This window comes from Heterodontus francisci, chromosome 29, assembly GCF_036365525.1.
Source record: "Heterodontus francisci isolate sHetFra1 chromosome 29, sHetFra1.hap1, whole genome shotgun sequence".
Lineage (NCBI taxonomy): Eukaryota > Metazoa > Chordata > Chondrichthyes > Heterodontiformes > Heterodontidae > Heterodontus > Heterodontus francisci.
The window spans coordinates 9,637,896-9,664,395 of record NC_090399.1 but is presented as its reverse complement, the minus strand read 5'-3'; the positions used below and the strand labels follow the sequence as shown (position 1 = coordinate 9,664,395).

Sequence of the window (26,500 nt, the reverse complement as noted above, 5' to 3'; positions counted from 1 at the left end):
CTTTTGGTCAGCTATGTGGCCTGGTCCAATCTGCACCTTCTCCTTTGTTATCTCTTGCCCAACCCCCACCTCACTTGTTTATAATCTGTGACTTTTCTAATATTTGTCAGTTCCGAAGAAGGGTCACTGACCCGAAACGTTAACTCTGCTTCTCTTTCCACAGATGCTGCCAGACCTGCTGAGTGAATCCAGCATTTCTTGTTTTTGTTTCAGATTTCCAGCATCCGCAGTATTTTGCTTTTATATCATTTGCCTTCCTCATTTGCTTGTTGTACCTGCATGCTAACTTTCTGTGTTTCTTGTACGAAGATACCTAAATGTCTCTGAACATCAGCATATAAACATTTCTCATCATTTCAAAAGTATTCTGATTTTCTATTTTTCCTACCAATGTGAACATTTCCAGACATTATACTATATCTGCCACCTTATTGCCCACTCACTTAACCTGTCTATATCCCTTTACAGCCTCTTTATGTCCTCCTCACAGCCTGTCCCACCTAGCTTTGTACTGTCAGCAAGCCTGGATACATTACTCTTGGTTCCCTCACCTAAGTCATTAACATAGATTGTAAATAGCTGAGGCCCCAGCTCTGATCCTTGTAGCACGCCACTAGTTACAGCCTGCAACTTGAATATGTCCCGCTTATCCCTATCTCTGCTTTCTGTCCATAAACTAATCCATAATAATAAACTGTCCATGCTAATATATTGTCTCCACTCCATGCACACTTATATTGTATAACAACCTTTTATGTGGCAGTTTGTCGAATGTTTTTTGGAAATCTAAATATACTGCATCCACTGATTCCTCTTTATCCGGTTGTTACATCCTCTTAAAACTCTAATACATTTCTAACTCTAAAACACTTTCATAAAAGCATGTTGACTCTGCTTAATCATATTATGATTTTCTAAGTGCCTTGTGAACACCCCCTTAACAATAAATTACAGCATTTTCCTGATTATATCATGCCTTGAATAGCAGTGTTACATTTGCTTCCTTCCAAATTGGTTATAAATTGGTCATAAACACTGTGCTGAGTAATTTTACCAAACAGTGCAGAGTTCCAGTAAAGGGCATGTCTTACCTCTTGTCATGCAGGCCTCCATCTGCCAAGAATGAAGCACATTAATTTTTCCACATGGACATTAAATTTCAAATTGTTGCTGGGAGGAGAAGGCCGCTGACAAGGGGTTGCCAGGCCCCTGGCTGGAAAGACAGTTTTTGAACAAAAAAGCTGTTCCAATACAATCCACAAACAGACCTGGTGAAACCAGTTAATCACATGACTATTGCTTGGTTGTCTGGGGTACAGTGTGTGTGTGAAAGGATGGGGAGTTGGATGGGGTACAATGTGTGTGTGAAAGGATGGGGAGTTGGATGGGGTACAGTGTGTGTGTGAAAGGATGGGGAGTTGGACGAGTACAATGTTTGGATAAAAGGATGGGTACAATGTGTGTGTGAAAGGATGAGGAGTTGGATGTGGTACAGTGTGTGTGTGTGAAAGGATGGGGAGTTGGATGGGGTACAGTGTGTGTAAGGATGGGGAGTTGGATGGGGTACAATGTGTGTGTGTGAAAGGATGGGGAGTTGGATGGGGTACAATGTGTGTGTGTGAAAGGATGGGGAGTTGGATGGGGTACAGTGTGTGTGTGAGAAAGGATGGGGTACAGTGAGAGTGTGAGAAAGGATGGGGTACAGTGTGAGTGTGAGAGGATGGGGTACAGTGTGAGTGTGAGAGGATGGGGTGTTGGATGGGTACAGTGTGTGTGTGTGTGTGTGAAAGGATGGGGTACAGTGTGAGTGTGAGAAAGGATGGGGTACAGTGTGAGTGTGAGAGGATGGGGTGTTGGATGGGTACAGTGTGTGTGTGTGTGTGTGAAAGGATGGGGTACAGTGTGTGTGAAAGGATGGGGAGTTGGATGGGGTACAGTGTGTGAGAGAGGATGGGGAGTTGGATGTGGTACAGTGTGTGAGGATGGGGAGTTGGATGTGGTACAGTGTGTGTGAAAGGATGGCGAGTTGGATGGGGTACAGTGTGTGTGAAAGGATGGGGAGTTGGATGGGGTACAGTGTGTGTGAAAGGATGGCGAGTTGGATGGGGTACAGTGTGTGTGAAAGAATGGGGAGTTGGATGGGGTAGTGTGTGTGAAAGGATGGGGAGTTGGATGTGGTACAGTGTGTGTGTGTGTGCGTGTGTGAGAAAGGATGGGGAGTTGGATAGGGTACAGTGTGTGTGAAAGGATGGGGAGTTGGATGTGGTACAGTGTGTGTGTGAAAGGATGGGGAGTTGGATGTGGTACAGTGTGTGTGAAAGGATGGGGAGTTGGATGGGGTACAGTGTGTGTGAAAGGATGGGGAGTTGGATGTGGTACAGTGTGTGTGTGTGAAAGGATGGGGAGTTGGATGGGATGCAGTTTGTGTGTAAAAGGATGGGGAGTTGGATGGGGTACAGTGTGTGTGAAAGTTTATCTGTGATAGTGTGGGGTGTTGGATGGAATTCATAATCTGGTTGCTGGGTTCAAACTACAAGTAAGAGCAAAATACTGCAGATGCTGAAATCAGAAATAAAAACAAAGTGCTGGAAACACTCAGCAGGTTAGGCAGCATCTGTGGAGAGAGAAGCAGAGTTAATGTTTCAGGTCAGTGATCTGTGTACATCTGTTCTGATGAAAGGCCAGTGACCTTTCAGCCTGACCTGCTGAGTATTTCCAACATCTTGTTTTTATTTCAAAATACACGTGTCAGTTTTTAATCCTTTTGAGATCTGCCATCAAATGTAAACAAAACTGCTTGAAATGAAACAGAAAGAGATGATTGTAATGTAATATTTGAACTTTTACAATGATCACATCCCCAGACTCCATGGAAATGCAGTATTTTCTTCCTTCAATATTTGGATTTCTCCCTCAGACTTTCATGTTGTGGGTGCAGAGTGAGAAATGGAAACACAGAAGAAATCACAGCTCCAGACTGTGAAACAGGTGAAGAGATGGAGGACGGGACTGGGTGGTTTAACTGACTGAAGCAGGGAGTGAATGAAGGAAGGAGAGACACAAGATATTTAATTTACTGTTTATTTCTATGATCCCCTTTGCAGACATCAAGAAATTCAAACTTCCAGTTATTAACTTAGAATTACACCATGAGTTGAACAAAGCAAGCAATACAAACACTATATTTTATCACAATTTAAAATTGAAAATGTAAACAGAATGTAAAGTCTTTTACTTTAAACTTAAAATCGCAACAGAACAATCTCCATTTGACCTTTACCTCAGCCCCCACCTCTCTAACAAGTTTTCCCCTATACTTTACAGGATCTTGAGGGTTCATTCATTTCTCCCGGGACCAACTTAAGACATGCACAGCTCCCAGGAATCCACTTTGACTCTCAGTGTAACAGCTATCGTCTGGTATGAGATCTTTCTGCCAACACCAGCAAGGTGAACCTCCCAACTCTTCAACATCTCATGATTGTGGACTCCCAGATCATGCATGAGCCTCACTAGCACTCTTGAATAGTTACTCCAAATCAGAAAGCACCATTGGTTCCTGATAGCTCTTTGCTACTGGGTCTCGCTGTTTCCAGACACCAACAGTTGGCAGCACTCTCTCTCTCCGCCTCACCTCAGCTGCTTCCAAAAACAACTGACCTTTCTGTGAGCAATCAGAGATAAAACACCAAACCAAAAGGCATCGCCCTGTATCATCTCTCTCGATTGTAATGTGGTACATCTGGGGGGTTGCAGATTGAAATTTAAGCTAATTAACTCCAACTCCAAAACATTCCTTTGATTCTGGGTACTCACATGAATAATTCATTTTGTTAACAAAGGCTGGAAAATTCTCTTTGGACTTACTAACTTCAGCTCCCCAACTAAACAGGGCCACCTGCTGTTTTATAACACTCTCCTCTCCAACTCTGACCCTGTAAGTACACACGGAAAGACCTCTGAAGTGTAAATACTGTCAATCTCTAAGTTTGAGGGTTTCAATTAGCTTGCATCTACAAACTTAATTTCACCCAAAGTGACCTCTAAAATATTAATATAAACCATGAACTAGATGATTGTAACATCTCCCCTTTACCAACAGGTTTTCATTTATACCAACAAAATAAAATATCAGCATGCTACACACTTTAGTATAAAACACACAATAATATCCTCCCCATAGTCTAATCAAAATTCAAATGTCCAAAACTCTTGGGATTCCAAGTCCTTGACCAAAAGATGATAGCTTATAAATAGATGGAAATGATATTTCCAAAATTATGGTATGCCAGTGGACTTTGTAAATCTCTGAGGATAAATGTGAGTCATTTTAAAAACGATTACACTACAGATAGAGCATTAACAATTATGTTACATTTCTCTGCAATGTGAACATTTTTTTTTAGGTTATACGGCTGTAGCATCAAACTCCAGTCAAACAATCAAAGAATCTTCGTGTGGAATTTTTCCAAAAACACGAATGGATTATGACCTGTGTAAATTAATATCTCTCTTTGATTACTCAAAACTTCAAACTGTTGAAGAGCCAAGACAAGACTTAACGTTTCCTTCTCAATGTTGAGTATTTTCATTGGCAGGAATTGAGTTTTCTTGAGGAATAACTGACTGAACACTGTAGGGCAGCATCACATCTTGTAACAAAACCACTCCCCCACTCATATCGTTGGCATCATAACATGATCGTAACATTTTAATCTGCTGATATTTAAACTTGTATTGGTTTTATTTACAGTCTGGGATTTTACAATGTATAATTTGGAAATTAAATAACCTGATTAGTGACAGCCTGATGTCAATGGGGGTTTCTAACCTCCAACCCCTGACCTCTGCTCTTGACCCTTAGCGCAGGGTTAAGTCATTGTGATGTCAGGGATGAGGTGGCGGCCTGAGGCCCCACCCCTTTTACAGAACCAGATCGGAACCAGAGCAGATTTTCAGCTGCTCGTTTGCATCTGAGGTTCAGAAGAAAGGACAAAGTTTCTTCGTGAATTTATTCCCCGTGAATGTATGAAGTAGGGACTTGGTGTCCGGGCTGTAAAATAAAACTGTCCCAAACTCATAACTGAGATAAACTCCCACCTTCCTGGGGATCTGACCGACAGGGAGAGGGGATCGAGGGGAGGAGTTTACATTAAGCTGATCCTGTATCTGTTCGATGGTCCAGAATCCAGTCTCCGGACTCTGCCTGTTCCCTCCCTTCCTATCCACAGACTCTGCGGCTACTCCCAGACTCCAGCCCCGATTCCCCGCCACTTCCACCTCCCAGTAATGTCTCCCTGCTGTGAATCCCTCTGATCCCAACACACAGGGAGAGATTGTAAACCGCTTCCCAGTATCAGGGAGATTCCTCCTTGTCCGGGTCCAACTCACACTCTTCAAATCCTCGGACACCTCGAGCCATGGATTCGCTGTTTCCACATCCAGGGTCACAGATACTGAGTGAAAAAGCAGAGAATTAGAAACTCGCTGGGGATCGGGGCAGATGCTCTCATCATTTCTGCTTTGATTTCCTGTTTCTCAACATGAAGAAAGAGCTGTGTGTCCTGAGGGGAGGAAACGAGGATCTGACAACAGCAGATCACAGCTTACACAGGAGGTGGTTTTGGCTTCTGAAAACATAAAACATTACATCCACCCACCTCGGTACTGTGATATTCTGTGGGGATATAAATAAGAAGATGGGCCAAAGCTGAAACTGGAGCTTCAATAAACGACTAAATACTATTTCTAGTTTAATGCAACACAAAAAGTGTTTACAACATCTAGGGTTCATACACCGACACAATACTCACCAGGTTGCTAATTGAAGAAACTAACCCTGTCGGCCTGGGTGTACGTATATATGGTAGGTGAGTGTATGGGCAGGCATTTATGTGCTTATGGGTCTATTGTGTGTGTATTGATAGTGGGTGTGTGTGTGTGCACATGGATAAGGGTCTGTGTGTATAAGGACAGGTGTTTGCATGTATGTAAATGATTTCCTCAGTCACCCAGTCTGGATGGGATGCATCCTAAGTTACTGAGGGAAGTAAGGGTGTAAATTGTGAAAGCTCTGGCCACAATCTTCCAATCCTCCTTGGATCTGGAGGATTACAAATGTTACTCCCCTATTTTAAAAAAGGGAGAGGGATAAATCTGGAAACTACAAGCCAGTCAACCAATCGTCAGTGGAGAGGAAATTTGTAGCAACAATAATCTGGGATAAATTTAATTGACTTGTGGAAAAGTGTTGGCTAAAAGATGAAAGTCAGCACAGATTTGTTAAAGGCAAATCATCTTTGACTAACTTGATCACATTCTTTGATGAAGTAACGGAGTGGTTTGATGAAGGTGGTCTGGGAGACGTTGTGCATATGGACTTTCAAAAGGTGTTTGACAAAGTACCACTGCCGAGAGTTGTTAGAAAGGTTAAAGCCCATGGGATTAAACTGATATAGTACAAAACTGGATAAGAGACAGAAAGCAGAGAGTAGCAGTGAACGGTTGTTTCTCAGACTGGACAGAAGTATACAATGGTGTTCCCCAGGGCTCCTTTTGATACACAAAAATGACCTGGACTTGAGGTATTCAGGGCATGATTTGAAAGTCTCAGATGATACAAAACTCAAATGCAGTAAATAACGAAGTGGATAATAACAGACTTCAGGAAAACATTGACTGGTGAAACAGGCAGGCACATGGTGAGAAATGTGAAGTGATACATTTTGGTAGGAAAAATGAGAAGAGTCAACATCAACAAAGTGGAACAATTTTAAAAGGGGGCGCAGGAACAAAGAGACCTGGTGTATGTGCTCACATCTTTGAAGGTACCAGGATAGGTTGATAAGGCTGTTACAAAAAACTGATGTGAACCTTGGCTTTATTAATAGAGGAATAGATCAAAAAGCAAGTAGGTTATGCTAAACCTTTATAAAACACTGGTTAGGCCTCAGCTGGAGTACTGTGTTCAATTCTGGGCACCATACTTTAGGAAGGTTGTCAAAGCCTTAGAGGGGGCAGAGGAGATTTACTGGAATGGAATCAGGGGTGAGGGCCTTCAGTTACATGGACAGTTGGAGAAACGGAGGTTGTTCTCCTTAGATCAAAGAAGGTTCAGAGGAGATTTGATCAAAGTGTTCAAAATCATGAATGGTTTTGATAGTAAATAAAGGGAAACTGTTTCCAAAGACAGAAGGGATGGTAACCAGATGACACAGATTTATTGCGATTGGAAAAAGAACCAGAGGTGGCATGAGAAAACATTTTTATTCTTTTACACAGTGTATTGTGATCTGGAATGCTCTGCATGAAAGGCTGCTGGAAGCAGATTCAATAGTGACATTCCAAAGAGAATTAGATAAAATATTTGAATGGAAAAAAAATTATAGGGCTATGGGGAAAGAGCAGGGATTGGAATGAATTGAATAGGTCTACTAAAGAAATAGCATAAGCATAATGGGCCAAATGGCCTCCTTCTGTGCCGATAGTGACAAAAAAATAAGCATTTTTATGAGAGCGTCTAATCATTCATTTGTGAATAATCTGATTTGAAATCCTTGAAAATTACATAAAAATGCACTAAACCATTTAATAGTTTCATCAGATAAAAGCAAAATACTGCAGTAAATAAATAGGTTTTATCAGTTCCTTAGTAAAATTAAATATCCTGTAATATTGGAAATCTTTTAAAACTTGCCGACAAGCGTTTAATAAGCGAGCTCAATCTGAACGGCCTCCTCAGAAAGGCACAATAGCAGAAACTCACCATGCTCATGATTTTGACATGGGCAATGTGGCCAGATTTGTGTGTAGAAATTCTGGGCAGATAAATAATACAGCACAGAAAAGCTCAGTGGGACTTGATCAGCTTTGACCAGCATAAGGAGTTTAGAACTACAAGCCTACATTTCACAGAATCGTTACAGTGCAGGAGGAGGCCATTCGGTCCATCATGTCCGCACTGGCTCTCTGAAAGAGCAAATCCCTCAGTTCCATTCCCCTGCCTTCTCCCCATAACCCTGCACATTCTTCCATTTTATAGAACTGTCTAATTCCCTTTTGAATGCTTCAATTGAACCTGCCTCCACATTCTCAGGCAGTGCATTCCAGACCTTAACCACTCGCTGCGTGAAAAAGCTTTTCTCGTGTCACTTTTGCTTCTCTTACCAAATACTTTAAATCTGTGCTCTCTCGTTCTCAATCCTTCCACAAGTGGGAACAGTTTCTCCCTACCTATTCTGTCCGGACCCCTCATGATTTTGAATACCTCTATTAAATCACCTTCAGCCTTCTCTTCTCCAGGGAAAACAGTCCTAACTTCTCCAATCGATCTTCATAACTGAAATTCCTCATCACTGGAACCATTCTAGTAAATTTTTTCTGTGCTCTCTCCAATGCCCTCACGTCTTTCCTTAAAGTGCGGTGCCCAGAATGGACGCAATGCTCCAGCTGAAGCCAAACTACTGTCTTATACAAGTTCAACATAACTTATTTGCTCTTGTACTCTATGCCTCCATTAATAAAGTCCAGGATACTGGATGTTTTATTAACTGCTCATACACCCAGGTCCCTCTGCTCCTGCACCCACTTTAGAATTGTACCCTTTATTCTATATTGTCTCTCCATGTCCTTCCTAGCAAATGAATCACTTCACATTTCTCTGCATTGAACTTCATCTGCCACCTGTCTGCCCATTCCACCAACTTGTCTATGTCCTTTTGAAGTTCTACACTATCCTCCTCACAGCTCATAATGCTTCCAAGTTTTGTATCATCTGCAAACTTTGAAATTGTGCCCTGTACACCAAGGTCTAGGACATTAATATATATCAGGAAAAGCAAGGGTCCCAACACTGACCCCTGGGGAAATCCACTACAAACCATCCTCCAGTCCGAAAAATATCCATTAACCATTACTCTGTGTTTTCTGTCAGTCAGCCAATTTCATATCCATGTTGCTACTGTCCCTTTTATTCCATAAGCTGCAAATTTGCTCAAGTCTGTTGTGTGGCACTGTGTTTCCTGAGTATCTGTCTGTATTGTATCCAGTCCTGCAGCAAAAACTCATTTAGCTTAAAGTAAACAGACATGAAAAGATCAAGCAGCTGTACTGCGAAGGCAATTTATAAATTGACAGATCCCCACAAATGGGCCAAGTTTCATTCCCAGGAACCAACAGGACTTTTAACTGAACTTTTAAAACGAGCTTGGATTTAAAATGAAACACAGAATCAACTGACTTCATGAATATACTAGTCAAGAGATAGCTGATGCAATCAGACAACACAATAAGTGTATCCAAATTTAAGTGATTTATCTCAACCATTGAGGTCGTGTAGCCAGATTGTAAATAGTATTAACAAGCTAATGAGCTGTGAGTTCCAGTATGTCGGGGTGGATACTCACATCCCTTGGAAACGCCGATCAGAAAAACTGCTTCATTAGGGCAAAACTCATTCACCTATCTGCTAATGTGGATAAGCCACAATCTACCCCATCAAAACCCCTTCATATGATAACAGGCTATTCATGAACACAAGATTTAGAATTGTTGTAGATTTCAGAAGTCACAATCAAAAGCGGGACGGGTTTGCATCAATCATTGTGATTTTTATACTTGCAGAAACATGTGTTCAGGGAAAAGAGCAGCGAGTTGCCAAGATAACCACGGGCGGGATTAATAACCCACACAGATAGGAATCTACTCCTCTGAGTGATCGATGGGATGAGTGCAGTTTAGAAATTATGGGACAGTGTGAGTATGGATTTAATTTGAAAGGAGCAGGGTCCTGGTGTTTGTATTGATTTAATTTGAAGGGAGCCCTTACTGAAATAAAAGCAAAATACTACAGATGCTGGACATCTCAAATTAAAACTAGAAACGGTGGAAATACTCAGCAGGTCTGGCAGCATCTGTGGAGAGAGAGAAGCAGAGTTAACGTTTCAGGTCAGTGAAGAGTCTGATGAAAGATCACTGACCTGAAACATTAACTCTGCTTCTCTCTCCCCTGGTTCAATGAAGAGTGCAGGAGAGCATGCCAGGAGCAACACCAGGCATACCTCAAAATGAGGTGTCAACCTGATGAAGCTACAACACAGGATTATATGCGTGCCAAACTGCGTAAGCAGCATGCGATAGACAGAGCTAAGCGATCCCATAACCAACGGATCAGATCTAAGCTCTGCAGTCCTGCCACATCCAGCTGTGAATGGTGGACGACAATTTAACAACTAACTGGAGGAGGTGGCTCCACAAATATCCCCATCCTCAATGATGGAGGAGCCCAGCACATCAGTGCGAAAGATAAGCCTGAAGCATTTGCAACAATCTTCAGCCAGAAGTGCCAAGTTGATGATCCATCTCGGCCTCCTCCTGAAGGCCCCAGCATCACAGATGCCAGACTTCAGCCAATTCGATTCACTCCGCGTGATTTCAAGAAACACCTGAAGGCACTGGATACTGCAAAGACTATGGGCCCTAACAATATTCCGGCAATAGTACTGAAGATCTGTGCTCTAGAACTTGCCGCCCCCCTAGCCAAGCTGTTCCAGTACAGCTATAACACTGGCATCTACCCTGCAATGTGGAAAATTGCCCAAGTATGTCCTGTACACAAAACGCAGGACAAGTCCAATCTGGACAATTACTGCCCCATCAGCCTACTCTCAATCATCAGTAAAGTGATGGAAGGTGTCATCAACAGTGCCATTAAACAACACTTGCTTAGCAATAACCTGCTCAGTGACGCTCAGTTTGGATTCTGCCAGGGCCACTCAGCTCTTGACCTCATTACAGCCTTGGTTCAAACATTGGCAAAAGAGCTGAACTCAAGAGGTGAGGTGAGAGTGACTGCCCTTGACATCAAGGCAGCATTTGATTGAGTATGGCATCAAGGAGCCCTAGCAAAACTGAGGTCAATGGGTATCAGGGGGAAACCGTCCACTGGTTGGAGTCATACCTAGCGCAAAGGAAGATGGCTGTGGTTGTTGCAGGTCAATCATCTGAGCTCCAGGACATCACTGCAGGAGTTCCTCAGGGTAGTTTCCTAGGCCCAACCATCTTCAGCTGCTTCATCAATGACCTTCCTTCAATCATAAGGTTAGAAGTGGGGATGTTCGCTGATGATTGCACAATGTTCAGCACCATTCGCAACTCCTCAGATACTGAAGCAGTCCATGTAGAAATGCAGCAAGACCTGGACAATATCCAGGCTTGGGCTGATAAGTGGCAAGTAACATTCGCGCCACACAAGTGCCAGGCAATGACCATCTCCAACAAGAGAGAATCTAACCATCTCCCCTTGACATTCAATGGCATTACCATCGCTGAATCCCCCACTATCAACATCCTAGGGGCTACCATTGACCAGAATCTGAACTGAAGTAGCCAAATAAATATCACGGCTACAAGAGCAGGTCAGAGGCTAGGAATCCTGCAGTGAGTAACTCACCTCCTGACTCCCCAAAGCCTGTCCACCATCTACAAGGCACAAGTCAGGAGTATGATGGAATACTCTCCACTTGCCTGGATGGGTGCAGCTCCAACAACACTCAAGAAGCTCAACACCATCCAGGACAAAGCAGCCCGCTTGATTGGCACCCCATCTACGAACATTCACTCCCTCCACCATCGATGCACAGTGGTAGCAGTGTGTACCATCTATAAAATGCACTGCAGCAACGCACCAAGGCTCATTAGACAGCACCTTCCAAACGTGCGACCTCTACCAACTAGAAGGACAAGGGCAGCAAATGCATGGGAACACCACCACCTGCAAGTTCCCCTTCAAGTCACACACCATCCTGACTTGGAACTATATCGCCGTTCCTTCACTGTCGCTGGGTCAAAATCCTGGAACTCTCTTCCTAACAGCACTGTGGGTGTACCTACCCCACATGGACTGCAGCGGTTCAAGAAGGCAGCTCACCACCACCTTCTCAAGGGAAATTAGGGATGGGCAATAAATGCTGGCCTGGCCAGTGACGTCTACATCCCATGAATGAATAAAAAAAAAGATGCTGCCAGACCTGCTGAGTATTTCCAGCATTTCTTGTTTTTATTTTGTGAGCAGGGTACTGGTGTTTGTAAGTTATCAGTGGTACAATAAACTGTTAAAAAGGATATCAAGTGGGCCTTGAGAGTTTTCCCCATCCAGACAGGTTCAGGTCACACTTTAGAATTAAGAATATAATGGGAGGTGCAGGTTCATCGACCGACAGTACCAGTAATCTCATGATCACTGAATGCTCCGTCTTTGTTTATTTATTCCTGGTAGGTGAGCATTGCAAAGCCAGCATTTATTTCCCATCCATAATTGCTCGAGAAGGCAGTGGTGAGCTGCCGCCTTGAACTGCTGGAGTCCATGCGGTGCTGGAACACCCATAGAGTGCTGCCGGGGAGGGAGTGCTAGGATTTTGACCCAGTGATAGTGAAGCATTTCCGTCTGTACTAGGAATCTCATGATCAGTGTATATGATCCGTCAATACCAGTAATCTCATGGTCACTGAAGGTGGTGTAATTTGATTAAAAAAAGCATTAAACCGATTGTTTTACAGATTTCAAGCATTTTTACAGGGGTCTGCATTATCCCATAAAACCCCAATGCATTTTTAGCTTATTAGGGAGGAAAACCGAGAAAGAACAGAAACAAATCCCATACTGAGGGTGGACAAAAGCTTCCAGTCAATCAGTCCAGTAGCCTGACCAGGAACACACGAAAAACTGAAACAACCGGGCAATTATATCCATGAATCTCAACAGAAAGGGACAGGTGGAAAAGGTATTTCTACAGGAGACCCTCCTCACTGTCCTCAGAACAGAGGACAAAGGATCGGCACAACATTGTGGGCCGAAGGGCCTGTTCTGTGCTGTATGTTCTATGATTCTATGATTCTATGAACACACCCAGTTTCTGAGTGAGTGGGTGGGACAAATACTGATCACCTTCAACTCAGCCAAGAACAGAGGATAATCACACTAATCAACAGGAACCTTCCCAATACTCTGCAGATACACATTCCTGGAGGAGGAGGTAACTCCATCCTAATGAAATTCAAATAACAGGGGAACCCAAAGTGAAATTTCAGTTCTGTGCCCCGAATGAGGAGTCCCCACATCAACATTCCTCACACTCACTCCATGTATGGACAGCACAGTAACCATGAGTGAAGACCTAAACTGTGCTCTTCACTCCCAATAGGATCCCCTCCTAGTGGGCACAGGGCACTAGGACAAGCAGCTGGGGCAACCTGGGGGAAAAGTAGTGACCTAGTTCCACAAAAACTAATATCTTCCTGTCACAAATCAATGTGAACCCCCTGTAAATTCTGTTTTGTGCATTTGAGTTTGAATGGCAACCATTTTGTCCAGCATGTTAAATTTTAACTGGGTTCCACTTGTTAAAATGGAGGAGAGAGAGATCAAAGGATAGCAACTTGAAAGGGTCTAGTTTTAAGATCTAGGAAACCCCTATCTAACTTGCCTGGACTTGAAACTCTAACAGTTTGAGGGTACAGCCCGTTTTCAATCCACAGCTGTCTGAAGCTCAACACCTCCCTCTAAGACACAGTCTGCAAAAGCCAAAAGAATTAAATACGACAGACTGCAAACAGCGAAGAAAATTAAAGACACAGTCTGCAAAAATAGCAAGAAAACCTGCCTTCTGCTAGCTTCCTCTCCATCTAAGAAAAATGCTACTTCTGCCAAATCAACCTACCCCCATCGACCTGCGAGAGTGCAAAGAAGAAATCTGTAAGAGAGGAGATATTTCCAACAGCTACTCCCCCAATTCGGCATTTCCAGTCGGTCAGCTCCAATTTTTGCACTTTTTGATCATTTAAATTGACACTAGTTTTAACTGAAATTCATGTTAGTTTATAGTTCTATTTAGTAAATGTCCCTGCCTTTTTATACCTTTAACCTTTCCTTGAATGTTTTTAAGTGACCATGCTGAGGTTAAACACCTTCTCGAGTTTAAGAGTGTGTTAATAAACCCCTAATTCTTTGATTTAACTCCAACAACCACATTTTTGCTGTGGTCATTGATTATCAGGGTTTAAGGGAGGGAAAAATTCAATCACTAATCTGTTTATAGACAGGTTGTTGAAAACAAAAAGAGAAAAAACAGGTATAACTACCTGTTCGTAACACTTCCCTATCACATTATAAAAGGTCCGAAACGAGCTTACTCTCTTCCAACTGGAAGTCCCACACCATGTGCTGGAGACAAGGACACAGACACAATTAACTTTATCACAATCATGTTAGTATATATGACAGAGGTCACCACCCAGTCCTGATCACAGAAAACTAACTCTCTCATCAGTGCTGACTAGAAACTATAGGCCAACATCCAGACACCTCCTGCTTGGTCTATGCAGACAAACAGGCTTTATACAGGGCTGCAGTAACACTGTGTGTTACATCACTGTCAAACTTCTACCTTGGTACTCTTCCTGGGTGCTTAAACACATTCATCCATGGTGAGTGGAATGTTTCCTCAGGACAATTGAAAAAAAAAAATAGGCTTTGGTGACACTTTAAGGAAGTGGATTACAATCCAGTGCTTGTTCCCCACATCCACAGTGAACACCAGCTGACTCCATATCCCTCCCCACTCCTCCTCCCTCAACAGGCAGACAAAGCCTCATTCACAGACTTCCTGCCCTGACCTTGGTCATGGAAATGAGTGTGACACACAAGGAGCAAATACATCAGGAGAATGAGTATTGTAGAGAAGGAAAGGTTCAGCTGGGAAGGGTGAGCTTTCTGCTTACTGAAGTTTACAAAGTATCGATGGGATTTGGAGGCAGTGATTTATCTGAGAGTTCCTGTATTGGTGATGTTCGGAGACCTGACATATTCAACTGACCAGTTGAAGGTGACTCTTTTTAGAAAGTGGAATTGGTGCACAAATGAAACTTTAATTTCATTCGGGGTCATTTCTAACTGTGTTCCTTTGTGACTACTTATCAATTAAAGATACTCTCATTGGTAGTACAAAACTTGAGTATTGCTGAAAACAGAGACATTTTGTCGAAGCTTTTTGTCTTGCACTCATCAGGACAATTTGAAAGAATACCAATGTAAGGGAAACAACAAATTTATACTGCATTAGAAGAGAGTACTGATTGGTTGGCAAGTGGACTCTGATTGATAGAGGTGTTGCCATGGAGAATGCACAAGTTTATGGTGACTGACAGTTAACTGCCAAGCTTTGTTCGAAATTTAAACTAGGCAGTCTGACTCTGGTCAAGCCACGGCCTTGAGAAATGAACCAGCAAATGGCTGTCACTTATTTGGCAAAGCTGAAACAGGTACAATGTGTGTACATGTTTTTTCTGTCTGCAAAGAACAGGGACCTGTCTATGAATATATGCAGCTTCCAGTATGCACAAGTATACAGCTCTGCAAGGCCAACTGACCATCTTAAATTGGTTGTCAGTGTAATTCTGAGCACACTGAGGATTATTTAACAAATGTTGCCAATTGCGGAATCACATTTAATGTTGGACACTGTTTTGAGTTTTGCAACTGGGCTTGTTGGGTACGGCATGTACCTTGCCTGTTGTGAACAATGGAAGGGACATGTTGTTTGATACGATCCGCCAGTCTTTGTGACATACGGACTATATACCTAGCATCACACTGGCACTGAAATTCATATATCACATTACTCATTTGTGTGATAGGCAGAACGTCTTTTTGGCTTGACGGCAGCAGCCTGTCAGTTCCCGGCCATATCCTAAAGGGGTTTTACATTCGGAACATGGCATCAGCAATGACATTGTTCTTTCCTGTAATGTAGTTGTTTGGTTTCGCTAGGCTGGTCTAGGATTATAGGGGTTGCTATTATCTCCAAATAATTTCCCAATAGGATGTCTATCCCTGCTACCAGTAACTTTGGGACAACTCCTATGGTTAGGGGCCTGAGACTAGGTCACATTGTAGGTGGACTCAATGGAGGGGAACAAACAGGTAACTTGTTCCACTCCACTGAGCAGAGCCTTTGCTTTCATGGAGGTTTTGGGGGCGGTTTATGCTGTTTTATAACATTAAGGACTGAGTGGCCCCTGTATCCCTGATCAATGTAATAGACTTGCTCATCTCCTGGGAATCGTAGGGGGACACAGTTCATTCTAGGCTAAAACTCCAATATCTCTCGGGAAATTTATCCTGTCCAGCAACGCACAGGGTAACACTCTCAGAGGGTCTAGGCTCTGCAGTGAAGGCCTCTGCTGGTCCTGCTAAGCTCGTTACTGGGGTATCCTCCTTGGGACTGCCTCAGTAGAGACCTATTAGACCCATGGGCTTTCCCTTTAGCCTCCAGCATTCTGATCTGGAGTGACCCACTTTACTGCAGTGGGAGCTCACAGGTCTCCGGGGTTTCTCTTTGTGGGCTTGGGCTGGACTCTTCACACCCTCGTTTGTACTCCCCTTTCCGGGTGTGGCTCCCTTTTTATCCCACTCTCCCTCCTTATTCTCCCAATGTTTTTGAGGGTGGCTTTGGAAGGATCTGCCCGAGTTGCCAGGCCTCTCTAGCCGTGCAGACACTCTGCTCCTCAAAGTGCATTTTTAGGTTGGCGGGTAGGCAATTTTTAAACCCCGCCAGCAATATCATTCCTCATAGGTGCGCTGTATTTTTACAGATCGGACCCACCGGTCGAAAGCGATTTGCTTTTGCCTTTCAAATTCTAGATACCTCTGCCCGGGTTTCTTTTGAGCATTCCTGAATTGCTCACGATCTGCCTCTGGAACCAGATCATAAGCGCTAAGGATGGCATCTTTGGTCCGCTTGTAATTGGCAGACATTTCGGGATCAGCATAGAATAGACTTCTTGAGACTTCCCTGTTAACTGACCCTGAATGATGACAGTTCACATTTCTTGTGACCATCGTAGCTGTGTCGCTACCTTCTCAAAAGTGGCAAAAAAGGATTCGACCTCACCCTCTTCAAATTTTAGTACAAACTTAGCATACTTAAGAGCTTCAAAGCCTGATAATAGGTAAGGGAGATTTGGGCAGTTTGGGTGAAGAGAGATTCTCCCTAGCAGCCTCCAACAGTCTCGCCGCGCTCTCTCGGTCTGCTTAGGCCTTCAGCTCCATTTCCAATTTTCGTAACTGGAAAACCCTTTCTCTCTCTCTCTCTCCTTTTCTCTTTCCTGAAACCCCAGTTGCATCCTGGATTTTGCCAGTTCCATTCTGGCCGTGGGAGATATGTCAGTTTCAGGAGTTAATTCCTCATCTACCTATTCCGGAATGGGACTGTGTCCTCAGTGCTGAGCCAGCACTTTTAGGATCTCAGTTCATTTCACCTTGCTGGGCAGTTTCACTTGCATCTCCCTAGCGATGGCTTTTAACTGGTCTGTACTCAGGTTTGCCTTGTTCCAAAAACATCTTTGAATCAAAATGTGCCATTTTCTAATGTTGGAGTAAGAGGGTTTTTGCTGCAGTCGTTTATTTGTCTTAACAATCTTTTTGGCTATCAGATTTCCCCCTTTTGACTTCCAATCAGTTTATTTCAATTTCTGATTCAGCTCGTTCCTTACAACTGGTCTTTCATGAGTTTATCGCAGACTTGAGCTCCCAATTTTTATACAATATAAGTTTGTTGTTGCCCTTACATTGGTATTCTTGCGAATTGTCCTGATGAGTGCAAGACAAAAAGTTTTGACAAAATGTCTCTATTTTCAGCAAAACTTTGACACTTTATGCATAAAAAAAAATCAAATTATGAGATACAAATCAGACAAAGGAAGCTAAATGAGTTTTACCAAGTTTAGCGGTATTCAGCATCTCTCTCCACACTGCATAAGGTAACGGGCCACTGAATTTTTCAATAGACAGCTTGCCATCGGCTAATGACAGTTTATTACAGCACTCGCCAATCCTGCAAATATTAAACATAAGAATATTAAGAACATTAAGAACACATGAAATAGCAGCAGGAATAGGCCATGTGGCCCCACGAGCCTGCTCCATCATTCAATAAGATCATGGTGAATAAAAGCAAAATACTGCGGATGCTGGAAATCTGAAACAAAAACAAGAAGTGCTGGAATCACTCAGCAGGTCTGGCAGCATCTGTGGAAAGAGAAGCAGAGTTAACGTTTTGGGTCAGTGACCCTTCTTTGGAACGTGAACTCTGATCTTAATTCCAAGTTTCCTGCTCAACCCCAATATCCATTGATTCCTGCAGAGTCCAAAAATCAATCTATCTCAGCCTTGAACATACTCAATGACTGAGTATCCACAATCCTCTGGAGTACAGAATTCCAAAGATTCACAAGCAGCTGAGTGAAGAAATTCCTCCTCCTCTCAGTTTTAAATGATCAACACCTTATCCTGAGACTGTGCCCCCTAGTTCTAGACTCTCCAGCCACAGAAATCAACCTTTCAGCGTCTACCCAATCAAGTTGCTTCAGAATCTTCTCTGTTTCAATGAGATTACCTCTCATTCTTCTAGGCTCCAGAAAGTAGAAGCCCAATCTACTCAACCTCTCCTCATTGGACAATCCTCTCATTCCAGGAATCAATCTAGTGAACCTTCACTGTACCATCTCCAAGGCAAGTATATCCTTCCTTAGATAAAGAAACTAAAACTGTACACAGTTCTCCAGGTGTGGTCTCACCAAAACCTGTAAATTGTAGCAAAACTTCCTCACTCCTGTACTCCAGCTCCTCACAATAAAGGCCAGCATATCATTTGCCTTCCTCATTTGCTTGTTGTACCTGCATGCTAACTTCCTGTGTTTCTTGTACGATGATACCTAAATGTCTCTGAACATCAGCATATAAACGTTTCTCACCATTTCAAAAATATTCTGATTTTCTATTTTCCTACCAAAGTGACCATTTCCCGACATTATACTCCATCCTTATTGCCCACTCACTTAACCTGTCTATATCCCTTTGTAGCCTCTGTGTCCTCCTCACAGCCTGTCCCACCTAGTTTTGTACTGTCAGCAAGCCTGGATACATTACTCGTGGTTTTCTCATCTAAGTCATTAAAATAGATTGTAAATAGCTGAGGCCCCAGCTCTGATCCTTGCAGCATGCCACTAGTTACAGCCTGCAACTTGAATATGTCCCGCTTCTCCCTACTCCCAGCTTTGTCTGTAAAGCAAACCACTATCCATGCTAATATATTACCTCCACCCCATGTACACTTATGTTTTATAACAACCTTTTATGTGGCAGTTTGACAAATGGCTTTTGAAAATCTAAATATACTGCATCCGCTGGTTACCCTTTATCCGGTTAGTTTTATAAGGATGTAAATAATAAATTTGTCAAAGACTTTCATAAAAGCATGTGGACTCTGCTTAATCGTATGATTTTCAAAGTGACTGAGTAATAAATTGAAGTATTTTCCTGATGTTATTGGCCTGTAATTCAGAGTTTTCTCTCCCTCCTTCCTCGAATAGCAATGTTGCATCTGCTATCTTCCAAATTGGTTATAAATTGGTAATAAACATTTTTCAGAGTAATTTTACCAAATTGGGTATAGTTTCAGTGAAGGGCATGTCTTACCTCTCGTTTTGACTAGTTTCCTCCTGAAATAAATAAAACAAAATCTAAGTTGACAGTGACTGACCGTCTATATCCAGACAGCAGAAATTACACTCACATTGTTACAATCTGCTGACAATTCCCAATTCTCATTGTCGCAAACACTGAATAGAAAGCAGATGCTACAAAAGGTTATAGAACCACAGGTGAAAGTATAAAAATGATTTACAAGAATAATACCAGAACTGAGAGAGTACACCAAACACGAAAGACTGAACAGGCTGGGGGTCTTTAGAATAAAGACAGAGAGGGGACCTGATTGAGGTCTTTAAAATGGTGAAAGGATTCATAGGGAAGATATACAGAAGTTGTTTCGAGTTCTCGGGGAAATCAAAAACCAGGGGCCAGAAAATAAAATAGTTACTAAGAGAAATCCAATAAGAAATTCAGGAGACACTCCTTGAATAAACAGAGTGGTAAGAAGCGAAACTTGCTACCAATTGGAATGGTTGAGACCAATAGCACAGATCCGGGTTGTCCAATATACGGCCCCTGGGCCAGGATCCAGGCTGCCAAAGTTTTCCATCAGCCCGCGGATGTACTTCAGCGATGAGAAATTTCTGATTAGCGTCTTCTTCGTCCCAGACAGACTTTTAAAAAACGATTGCAAGTCAGTTTCACAAGTTGACAGGTGCTCGGAGCGGGAAGAGCTGTTTCTCAACTTCGGACAGATTTGGAGGTACCTGGCGGGCTCAAACATGTTTTTTCAAAAGGCCACCAGAAAGAACAAAGAAGAAAATTACAGCACAGGAACAGGCCCTTCGGCCCTCCAAGCCTGCGCCGATCCAGATCCTCTATCTAAACATGTCGCCTATTTTTTAAGGGTCTGTATCTCTTTGCTTCCTGCCCATTCATGTATCTGTCCAGATACATCTTAAAAGACGCTATCGTGCCCGCGTCTACCACCTCCGCTGGCAACGCGTTCCAGGCACCCACCATCCTCTGCGTAAAGAACTTTCCACGCATATCCCCCCTAAACTTTTCCCCTTTCGCTTTGAACTCGTGTCCCCTAGTAATTGAATCCCCCACTCTTGGAAAAAGCTTCTTGCTATTCACCCTGTCTATACCTCTCATGATTTTGTACACCTCAATCAGGTCCCCCCTCAACCTCCGTCTTTCTAATGAAAATAATCCTAATCTACTCAACCTCTCTTCATAGCTAGCGCCCTCCATACCAGGCAACATCCTGGTGAACCTCCTCTGCACCCTCTCCAAAGCATCTACATCCTTTTGGTAATGTGGCGACCAGAACTGCACGCAGTATTCCAAATGTGGCCGAACCAAAGTCCTATACAACTGTAACATGACCTGCCAACTCTTGTACTCAATACCCCGTCCGATGAAGGAAAGCATGCCGTATGCCTTCTTGACCACTCTATTGACCTGCGTTGCCACCTTCAGGGAACAATGGACCTGAACACCCAAATCTCTCTGCACATCAATTTTCCCCAGGACTTGTCCATTTATTGTATATTTCACTCTTGAATTGGATCTTCCAAAATGCATCACCTCGCATTTGCCCTGATTGAACTCCATCTGCCATTTCTCTGCCCAACTCTCCAATCTATCTATATTCTGCTGTATTATCTGACAGTCCCCTTCACTATCTGCTACTGCACCAATCTTAGTGTCGTCTGCAAACTTGCTAAACAGACCACCTATACTTTCCTCCAAATCATTTATGTATATCACAAACAACAGTGGTCCCAGCACGGATCCCTGTGGAACACCACTGGTCACACGTCTCCATTTTGAGAAACTCCCTTCCACTGCTACTCTATGTCTCCTGTTGCCCAGCCAGTTCTTTATCCATCTAGCTAGTACACCTTGGACCCCATGCGACTTCACTTTCTCCATCAGCCTACCATGGGCGACCTTATCAAACGCCTTACTGAAGTCCATGTATATGACATCTACAGCCCTTCCCTCATCAATCAACTTTGTCACTTCCTCAAAGAATTCTATTAAGTTGGTAAGACATGACCTTCCCTGCACAAAACCATGTTGCCTATCACTGATGAGCCCATTTTCTTCCAAATGGGAATAGATCCTATCCCTCAGTATCTTCTCCAGCAGCTTCCCTACCACTGACGTCAGGCTCACCGGTCTATAATTACCTGGATTTTCCCTGATACCCTTCTTAAACAAGGGGACAACATTAGCAATTCTCCAGTCCTCCGGGACCTCACCCGTGTTTAAGGATGCTGCAAAGATATCTGTTAAGGCCCCAGCTATTTCCTCTCTCGCTTCCCTCAGTAACCTGGGATAGATCCGATCTGGACCTGGGGACTTGTCCACCTTAATACCTTTTAGAATACCCAACACTTCCTCCCTCCTTATGCCGACTTGACCTAGAGTAATCAAACATCTGTCCCTAACCTCAACATCCGTCATGTCCCTCTCCTCGGTGAATACCCATACAAAGTACTCGTTTAGAATCTCACCCATTTTCTCTGACTCTACGCATAACTTTCCTCCTTTGTCCTTGAGTGGGCCAATCCTTTCTCTAGTTACCCTCTTGCTCCTTATATATGAATAAAAGGCTTTGGGATTTTCCTTAACCCTGTTTGCTAAAGTTATTTCATGACCCCTTTTAGCCCTCTTAATTCCTCGTTTCAGATTGGTCCTACATTCCCGATATTCTTTCAAAGCTTCGTCTTTCTTCAGCCGCCTAGACCTTAGGTGTGCTTCCTTTTTCCTCTTAGCTAGTCTCTCAATTTCACCTGTTATCCATGGTTCCCTAATCTTGCCATTTCTATCCCTCATTTTCACAGGAACATGTCTCTCCTGCACGCTAATCAACCTCTCTTTAAAAGACTCCCACATATCAAAAGTGGATTTACCTTCAAGCAGCTGCTCCCAATCTACATTCCCCAGCTCCTGCTGAATTTTGGTTTAGTTGGCCTTCCCCCAATTTAGCACTCTTCCTTTAGGACCACTCTCATCTTTGTCCATGAGTATTCTAAAACTTACAGAATTGTGATCACTATTCCCAAAGTAGTCCCCTACTGAAACTTCAACCACCTGGCCGGGCTCATTCCCCAACACCAGGTCCAGTATGGCCCCTTCCCGAGTTGGACTATTTACATACTGCTCTAGAAAACCCTCCTGGATACTCCTTACAAATTCTGCTCCATCTAGACCTCTAACACTAAGTGAATCCCAGTCAATGTTGGGAAAATTAAAGTCTCCTATCACCACCACCCTGTTGCTCCTACATCTTTCCATAATCTGTTTACATATTTGTACCTCTATCTCATACTTGCTGTTGGGAGGCCTGTAGTACAGCCCCAACATTGTTACTGCACCCTTCCTATTTCTGAGTTCTGCCCATATTGCCTCACTGTTCGAGTCCTCCATCGTGCTCTCCTTCAGCACAGCTGTGATATCCTCTTTGACCAGTAATGCAACTCCTCCACCCCTTTTACCTCCCTCTCTATCCCGCCTGAAGCATCGCTATCCTGGGATATTTAGAAGACTGCGAGTATGTCCAAAGTTCGCAAACCTCTGTTCCCGCACCCAGCACATATCAGTTGTGAAACTGATCTGCAATGTTTAATAAAAAAACTGACCAACCAGAACGTTGCTGTTCTCAGAGCTCCTGCTCACTGCAAATGTAGTTCAGGTTGGTGGGGGGGGGGGGGGTGGGGTGTACAAAGACAGGGAAACAGCAAGGAGGGGGGGGTGCGAAGGACACGACAGAGCGAGGGGGTGGGGGGAAGGATGGAGAGGGGAGGGAGAAGGACGGAGGGGGGGAGGGAGGGAAGGACGGAGGGGGGGAGGGAGGGAGAGGGGAGCGAGAGAGAGGGGTAAAGAGAGAGTGAGAGCGAGAGCTCAAGATCAAGATCACTTCTGACAGATGAACATATTCCACCTCACTACATCAAGCGTGTGGGCAAACATTGACTACTTGTGCAAGCAAAAATCTGCCAGGTATCTCACATAGTCCAACATAATGACCAGAAATTAAGTCAATAAATTAATCTTCCCATTTAAAGCTTCTTCACAAAAATGCACATTTGTTGTTGTTTTGTTTAATAGCACGATAAATTTTTAATGCCTTTATCTTTCCAAAATTGTCTCATTAGTCCCCGATGCAAGATAAAAATTGTAATGCGGCCCCCAGGCAAAAAAAGGTTGGACACTCCCTGGCATAGATGCACTGAAGGAGTCACTAAATAAGTACATGAGGGAGAAAGGATCAGACGGATACATTGATAGGGTGAGATGAAGTAGGGTGGGATCCTGTGGGGCATAAACACTGGCACAGACCTGTTGGACAGAAGTCCTCGTCTCTGTGATCTAAAACGTTATGTAATACTACACAGGAAATATTTGAAAAATAGGCAACAGAAATTACACCAAAATCACTAAAGTAGCTCACAGAAACAGGAGAGAGTTAATAAACCTTATTTGTGGCAGAAAATGGAAATCAACATCAGTCCCACTCACAGACACAGTGACGGGGATTTTCAATTTCCAGTGGGGTCGGGAGGGGTGTGTGTGTGATTGGAAAATAGCATTCCTGAAGAATGGCACTGGACCCAACCGCTTCCGGAACAATGACCCACTTCCGAAAGGGAGGGAAGGGACAGGAGCGGGGTAAACGGGAAACCTGCCTGTCTCCAATAAACAGCCATTCAGTTCCTTGAGGAGCTGGTTAACAGGCCAGGGAGGCCGAGAAGGCGATTTTCAAAGATAAAATTGCTGAACCCAAACAGCCTGGTGCATGTTAGAGCACAGCTGTCAGGTTCAAAGCGGGCAGACAGTAAAGTTTATTTTGATGTTGAAAATTTTCAGGAACTGGGGGATCTTGTGTTTTACCTTCCATTTGGCTGCTTTTGTGCTCGGTGTGACTGCTGGCCCTCTGAGATGCTGCCTGATCTCTCTGCAAGGCAGCGAAAAACCCCTTCATGGCTGCCAACTGCCTTTGCCACTCACAGTCTGGAGGATCTCCCATCTCCTGGTTACACTCGGTGCCACAATCAAGCTCACCGCTGGCCCAATTTGGGAATTTACATTTGAAGATAGTGTCACATGAGTGACACAGTTGTGCTGCAGGGTTGGGAACTGGAAACTCAGTGTCTTCACCCATATCGCACCAGAAACATCCACAACATGGAACTGTAACTGGATTATAATGTGAGTTTCAGGAGAATATTAACATCGGGCGGCAGAGAAATAATTACAAGCTAAGTGTTAAGGTCACGATAACTCATTCCCAGGGAAGTTGCAGGCATTCCTGGGATTCTGTAGATATTGGAGGAGCTGATTAGTTTGGTGACAATAACAGATTCACCCCGATATAGACAAAACAATTGATCAGTTTAAATCAGTTCGGAATTATTGGGAAAATGCTGCATTTATTTTCAAATTCTCACCCATCATGTTGTGACTGTGCACTTCCACTGAACTAAACTTGAAATATAATCCCTCACCTTTGTAAATATCACTCCGTCTTTTTTGCTCTTTCAGTTCATGCAGCTTTGAGAGATTCTCCTGAATAATATTTAAATTCTCTTGAATCTCTCGAAGGTTTTTCTCCATTGTTTCTAGAATCCTCTCCTCTTCTTCCCCGAGCTCTCGGACGAAACGCTGTTCTTCCTCAGTGAGAAACTGGCGCATTAAGTTGAATTTTGATGTGATGTGGGTCTGCAGACTGCTCCACTGTTCCTAAGAGATAAAATATTACAAAAACAAAAATTCCAAATAGAAGCAAAAAAAAACCCACCGAGTCACCGCAGCCTTACAGCACCAGCGACCCAGGTTCAATTCTGGGTACTGCCTGTGCGGAGTTTGCAAGTTCTCCCTGTGACTGCGTGGGTTTGCACCAGGTGCTCCGGTTTCCTCCCACAGCCAAAGACTTGCAGGTTGATAGGTAAATTGGCCATTATAAATTGCCCCTAGTGTAGCTCGGTGGTCGTGAATATGGGATTACTGCAGGGTTAGTATAAATGGGTGGTTATTGGTCGGCACAGACTCGGTGGGCCGAAGGGCCTGTTTCAGTGCTGTATCTCTAAATAAACTGTTTCTGCCGCTGTTCAAATTCTAGAGTCGCCGATTTCTCCTGCTCGATAGAATCTAAAGAAAATTTCATCCAACGCTGGGGTTTGGAGAGAAAAAAATCAGAAAATAAACAGTTTTAGACCATGAAAATGTGATAAAATAATAAGGAGATCAAATCTGTTTCTGTTACCTTGTACTTTTGAACAACTGATTCAATCTCCATGAAGCTGTGGTGTCTGTGTTCGGGCTTAAACACACAAAGGTGACATAACAATTCATTGTCAATATTACAAAGCATGTCCGCTTTGAGCTGATGTTCCTCACAGTGAAATTTACCTTCTTGCTCTTTCATATTCGCATTTAATTGTCGAGCTTTCTCGGCCACACTCGCTAAGGTCCGATTAATCTTGAGGTTTCTTCCCGGAAAATCCTTTCTACATATCGGGCAGAGCTGTCCCTCCTCTTGTCCATAGTCATTGCAACAGGACCAGCAGAAGATGTGTCTACAAGGCAGTATTACCGCAGCTTCATAGAGATCAAGACAAATGGGACAAGCGGGATAATCTAACTCCTCTCTCTGCCTCCAGTTCGGAAGCCATGTTCACACTCAGCACTTCCTGATTCAACCCGCTTTCACTTTCCAGCTCGGTATTTACTTCCCTGTGAGGACGGGAAACGGAGGCGGGTGGACACGGAAACCCGCCCCTCACCTCTGGTAAAAGTTTAAAGTGCTCCGAGGGAGAGAGGTTTTAAGATGCAAACTTGGCATCAAATTAAAGATTTTTTTTGGGGGGCAGGGGGTAAAAGAAATAAAACCTCTATGAAACAGAATGCTGCAGAAAGATTTCCTGGAGACGGCCAGGTTTATACATGGTTACAACTAACACGATCCTCAGCTTTCTTCGACACCTTCCCGGTTATCTT

General features: G+C 43.4%; 1 protein-coding gene across 2 annotated transcripts; it reads right to left on the bottom strand.

Annotated features, from left to right (window-relative positions):
- Window positions 1-3,129: 3,129 nt before the first annotated feature.
- LOC137346107 (nuclear factor 7, ovary-like) lies at window positions 3,130-26,188 on the bottom strand. 2 transcript variants are annotated; one of them, XM_068009405.1, is made up of 6 exons: window positions 25,913-26,188; window positions 25,767-25,823; window positions 25,009-25,243; window positions 19,532-19,554; window positions 17,773-17,888; window positions 3,130-5,456 (listed from the first exon to the last, which is right to left on the bottom strand). In XM_068009405.1, the coding sequence occupies exons 2-4, from the start codon at window positions 25,797-25,799 to the stop codon at window positions 19,544-19,546; spliced, it is 279 nt and encodes a 92-aa protein (XP_067865506.1). In that variant the 5' UTR covers window positions 25,800-25,823; window positions 25,913-26,188; the 3' UTR covers window positions 3,130-5,456; window positions 17,773-17,888; window positions 19,532-19,543. The 2 variants fall into 2 exon arrangements, with proteins under 2 accessions (XP_067865506.1, XP_067865505.1); XM_068009404.1 differs by having other exon boundaries at window positions 25,767-26,188.
- Between the last annotated feature and the right edge of the window lie 312 nt (window positions 26,189-26,500).